General features: G+C 39.3%; 1 protein-coding gene across 1 annotated transcript in view; it reads right to left on the reverse strand.

The window, feature by feature from the left end:
* Positions 1-5,588, reverse strand: part of LOC139461212 (centrosomal protein of 152 kDa-like) — a 50,062-nt gene extending 44,474 nt beyond the window's left edge. Inside the window, exons 1-2 of the mRNA XM_071242813.1 lie at positions 5,517-5,588; positions 1,203-1,358 (exon numbers count right to left, since the gene is read on the reverse strand). Of these exons, the coding sequence (XP_071098914.1) occupies positions 1,203-1,316 (114 nt within the window). The 5' untranslated portion in view covers positions 1,317-1,358; positions 5,517-5,588. The remainder of the gene's footprint in view (positions 1-1,202; positions 1,359-5,516) is intronic.
* Between the last annotated feature and the right edge of the window lie 412 nt (positions 5,589-6,000).

A 6,000-nucleotide genomic window follows, 5' to 3' on the forward strand; every position in this document is an offset into this window, starting at 1 on the left:
GCATCAAGAAGACCTATTCTAGCCCGGATCTTCATGGGTCGTGGACACCGGAAATGGGCTTCACACATTGTACTCATGTAGGGAATCGAACCCAGGTCTATGGCATGATGAGCAAACACTTTACCCACTAGGCTACCCTACCGCCCCTGACGGTGTCAAGTCCCTCACAAACACTGAAGATCCCTTCTTCATGAATCACTCACACACATGTCTAAGAAAATTCAATCTAATTTTGTGTCCTCAAGAATGGAAATTGACAAAGGGGCAATGCAATTATTTTTCAATAGTGGTAATATCCAAAGAAGAGAAACTAATCATTTCAAGGCCTGGTTAATAGTGCCAAGCGTTTTAGAAAATCCATCAAAAAGCCTCACTCCTGACCAAAGTTGTTATAAATCCTATTCAAGTGTTTGATATGCCATTGACAGGCACATGTGACGAGGATTTCACCCCATGCTGAGAAAACCCTGACTGGTTGCAATATTCTTCAAATCGGGGGAGGCCATGTGTGGACTTAGGGTTAGAATTGGTCCCCAGCAACCTGTGCTGGTCACACAAAATTGAAAATTGAATCTCCTTCATGTCCTGGTGACCAACTTAGTCGCAAAATTAAGGCCTTACTTTGTAATCAGAGTGAGTGAGTGAGTGAGTATGGTTTTACGCCGCTTTTAGCAATATTCCAGCAATATCACGGCGGGGGACACCAGAAATGGGTTTCACACATCGTACCCATGTCGGGATTCGAACCCGGGTCTTCGGCGTGACGAGCGAACGCTTTAACCACTAGGCTACCCGACCGCCCCTTTGAAATCAGAATATTATGGCTTAAATAAGGAAGTCTTTAAGGATGTTAAGTGCGCTTTACATGTTGTTTTGCATAATGATATGGATAATACAACTCAACAGTGAGGAGAGTGACGACTTATCTTTACACATCGCTAGCTCACCACAGAGCTTCTGTGACAGTACATGGAGTGACACTACCAATGTTAACAAAGGATAAATACCGATAATGGCAATAGTTCGAAATGTGCCTCTATTCACTTGGCAGTGAATGGGTACCCGGTAGGATGAGAATGCAACATGGTTAACCTTCTACCGTCTAACACTTGTAACAGGCACCTCGAGTTCAATGTAAAGGGGGGTAACTCTTGAACATTGGGAGACAACTCTACACTGATGGGAGACAACTCTACACTGACCTCATGCTGCTGCTGCTCCTCCTCCTTCCTGTATTCCGCCTCCTCCTGGTTCTGTAAGGCCGCCCCGTCAAAGTTGAGGCTCGTGCCAGGGTTCATGAGGCTCAGATTGCTCATCCTGCAGCCTCTAGTAGCCTCCCCAAGCTGACATTCTTAGTCCTGATAGAAAAATGGCCATACCATGAGCATGTTTGTGAGTGAGTGCATATTGTTTTCTGTCGCTTTTAGCAATATTCCTGCAATATCACGGCAGGTAACACCAGAAACGGGCTTCACACATAGTACCTATGTTGGGAATTGAACCCGGGTCTTCGGTGTGACGAGCGAATGCTTTAAACACTAGGCTACCCAACTGCCCCCATGAACATGTTAAGATAGGTTTGTTGTTTTACGATGCACTCAGCAATATTCCAGCTATATGACGGCGGTCTGTAAATACTCGAGTCTAGACCAGACAATCCAGTGATTAATATCAAGATTCACGATTCATGCAATTGGGATCGATGACATGCATCAACCAAGTCAGCGAGCCTGACCACCCGATCCCTTTAGTCGCCTTTTACGACAAGCATAGAGCATGTTCAGAAACATGTGTTTGTTTACGAATTGACTTCAATCCTTTATGCGTTCATGGAGGTATATCATACACATGTGATAAACCACAAGAAGCAGTGTGCCCACAAAGGAAATCCACAGATTTAGGTGAAGTGTGCACACTAGTTTTTCTGTTTATAACTCCATCAATTCTTATAAATATATCATCTATGTACGTCAAGAGTATCAACTTCAAAGACAATTATATACTCACAAAAAACTGTGGACAACAATGCGGAAATAAATGACATCATTTACATGGTTAGAAATTGGCGCTAGTCCTGTAGTCCTTACCAAACTGCCCAATAGTAAAGGTATCCTAAGGACTAGTAGAAATTGGCCCATTTTAAGGGTTTCGTTTTATGTTATCATTTTAAGGACTAGTGGACAAAAACTGTTAGTTTCTGACCCCGATTTAGCAAAATAATACAACACAAGCCCCTTCCATTCTACTTTCATATAATCAGGAAACAGTATTCCGCTTGGGGCCTATTTCTTTTTCAATTTACATAAAACATAAATGAAAATATGTGCACCATGCCAAATGCCATGTTTTTCAATTTCTCATCATGCTTATTGACAAAAATACAAGGTCCTTATGAGTTAGAAAAATGTTTGTATGATTGAAATGGCCAAAAGATTTCTGGGATTAAAATCCCACTTAATAACGTCTTTTAGCCATTCAGATATTTGCAACGCCATATTTAGTGAATTTCAAGAGTTTTTTAATTTTTTTTAACAAATGCTTACATCATGGACCAAGTACGAATGCTACTATGTAGTGGGAGTTTTGAACACGCTTTGAACAGCATTTCAGTTTCGTAATGGGTCAACTGATTCAATAATGTGGGCATAAAGTTTGAGGTCTTAGAGGTCTACCAGTTTTGTGAAACCAAAACTTTAACAAAACAAGGACAGAGCTCCAGATAAGCTTTTGGTGTTGTGGGTATTTTACCCATGCATTTTAAAATCATTGGGTATCAAATTTCTGTTACCTACTAGTTTTTACACATGTGGGTATTTAAGTTAAATATTTAAAAACACTATTCACCTAGTCCCTGCAAACTGGTGTCGTATGGGTTCGAGAGCTTTATAGGACTAAATAAACCACGATACTTCCACAAGATAGTGTGATGGAAAATGATGTAACCATTGGTAACTGTCATCGTGGAATTTGGCAAGGTTGACGAAATGTCTGCATATAATTTCAAAATAAGTTGCTGATTTGCTAATCAAAAGGGTTACTTCACAATATTTTGATGATACCCACAAGTTTTATTTTTGTAGCATATCTGTAATGTTCGTTGCGTATTTGATACGCTTGAATATTATTTCAGTGCATATTTCTGCATTTCTGATGAGTATTTTACGAAGACATGCAGCTTATCTGGAGCTCTGCAAGGAACATTATTAAGCTGAATCTGGCATTCAAACCCACGACCATAGGTTTCTGGTACATGCAAGGGAGAAAACTCTGCAGTGACTGGGACATGCCACCCACAGGGCAGTGAGGTATTCAAATCCATAAGGCTTACCAAGCTTATCTCATTTCAATAAATAAGTCTTTGATAGATTGATCTCAGAGGGATAATCCAGTAAGATCAGAAAGCACAGTGATCACAACCTAGGGGACTCAGGAGCAAAACTTTTGAGTTCAAAAGTTAGAAAATAACAATACAGTTTGCCCACTGGTATGAAGCTTAAACCTGGTAAGTTTTTTCAGAGAAAGGAATGAAAATGTACTTTTTATTCACGTGTGACACAGGGCGATGTTAAGGTGTGCCCTTTGGAAACGTAGTGTGCCTACAACAGGGTACCAGAAATACAGGGTTAGAAATCGGCACTAGTCCTGTCGTCCTTGCCAAACTGCCCAATAGTAAAGGTATCATCATAAGGACTAGTTGAAATTTGCTATTTTAAGGGTTTTGCTATATGCAATCATTATTAGGACTAGTGGACTGAAACTGTTAGTTTCTACCGCTGAAATAATTCTTCTTCTTCTTCATCCATCCTTAAACTCAGTGAGATAGACAATAATCATATTTAGTAAGTTCACCTCCTTCATTGCCACTGAATTTTCAGGTATATTTTAGGAATAATTCAGTGCATTTCCAATGTGTACGTCCAGTTTATTATTATATTAATGAGAAAATACATTTACCTCTGCTTCATTATAACAAACATCATTACAGGACATCACAAATGTCAAGGTGTCAAGTTTTTATGTATCATAACATGCACTGGTTCCATACAGAAAAACTTTGTCATTACCGGCATTTAGGCAAATGCTGCGAAGATTCAGTCACTTTAACCATTGATACCTGTATTGGGGTCGCACTATTTGCAGATTTGTGCTACATCTACCAGACTGCTAAAAAATATTATTATTTTGTATGGTATAGTACTGAGAGAATTATATACCCAATAAATTCAAGTAATCTTCAACACAAAAGTACTCCACTAATAAATGAGGTAGATCTATGTCACATTCCAACTTGTCGCATTTACAAAATTCTTGCAGCTATTTAAACAATCAGAGGGAAAACAAAAACAAATATTGTCAGTCGATATGAAAACAGATTCATTGTTTTAATGACTATTTGTATAAAATTACATTCTTAACGATCATAATCATTTTCATGATCTTGTAGTTGGTTTGTTTGTTTGTTGTTTTACGCCACACTCAGCAATATTCCAGCTATATGACAGCGGTCTGTAAATAATCGAGTCTGGACCAGACAATCCAGTGATTGATATCATGAGCATCGATCCACGCAATTGGGATCGATGACATGCATCAACCAAGTCAGCAAGCCTGACCACTCGATCCCATTAGTCGCCTTTTACGACAAGCATGGATTGTTGAAGACCTATTCTACCCCGGAATCTTCACTGGTCCAGTCAATATGAAAACAGATTCATTGTTTTAATGACTATTGGTATAAAATTACATTCTCAACGATCATAATCATTTTCATGATCTTGTAATATTGAAGCAAAACTAAACATATGATATTACTATGATCATGAACTTCCGAAACAAGTAAAATCTGTCAACGAACATACCTTGAGCGTCTGCCAAACAAGCGCCATTCAATAGCTAGATTTACGGAATCTCAGCACTGATGACTGTCCATCGTCAACAAATGTACGAAAAATTAGCCTTCCCACCCCCTTATCACCGAAAGAAAACGTAGACCTGAGAGGCTAAGGCTCAAGACTGAAGTTAGGCTTTGTTGACAAATTGACCAAGTTCTTGCTCTAGCACGCAACATTCCTCCAACCACATGGTACACTATCCCTTCGTGTCACTGATCCCTTTGTAAATGGTTTTACTACTTAGCTCAGGTCACTGACGCTCGGTGCTATGAATGTGTTGACAGGCGTGTGTACATATTTCAGGTAGAAACATGTTCATAACGTGCGCCTGCTACTGTCGGCGCAACTATCATTCAATGTTGTAAACATAAATAGATATTCATCTTAATGATGCATGTATTCAATGCATCACATTGCTCGTAAACATACACAGTTCGTAGCCTTCAATAATATAATATTCCATAACCTCACATAGTAAAATAGCGACGAGTTAATTATTCCACGAGAACGTCAACAGATAATAGTTGTGAAGAAAGTAGTAGTATTGGACACCTAGCTTCGAGGTTTATACAGTGTTCTCATGTAGATTGCTGTTTCAAATGCCACCAAATCACAATATCGTACCTCCAGCCTAAGTATTCCAAACGATGCACCTCAATTCAAGTATGTGTCTGCGCTAGATCGTGCATACAATCGCACGGGAAAGGCGTGACATTTCCTCCTTTGAAAGCGCCGCCATTCTTAATCCCATAATGCATTGGAAAGAAAACTTCCGACGACAATGATGTAAACGTAATTCCGGGAACATTTCCGAAAAAAATATTAGAAGATTATACTGACATTTTAATCTGTCTAGTAGTCTCCAACAATCTAATTCGGATCTTGGGGATGAAAGCTTCTTATGTCTTAAAAAGAAAGAAGAAGATAAAACTTGTTTAAAAGGGCACACACACATGCTGAAGTCTTGCATATGCATTGGCATAAGCTGGATTTAAAAACATGCAGGTTGGTTGGTTGTTTTGTTGTTTAACGCCGCAGTCAGCAATATTCCAGCTATAATGACGGCGGTTTGTAAGTAATGGAGTCTGGACCAGAAAATCCAGTAATT

This window comes from Haliotis cracherodii, unplaced genomic scaffold (assembly GCF_022045235.1).
Source record: "Haliotis cracherodii isolate W230 unplaced genomic scaffold, xgHalCrac1.p SCAF_14, whole genome shotgun sequence".
Classification (NCBI taxonomy): domain Eukaryota; kingdom Metazoa; phylum Mollusca; class Gastropoda; order Lepetellida; family Haliotidae; genus Haliotis; species Haliotis cracherodii.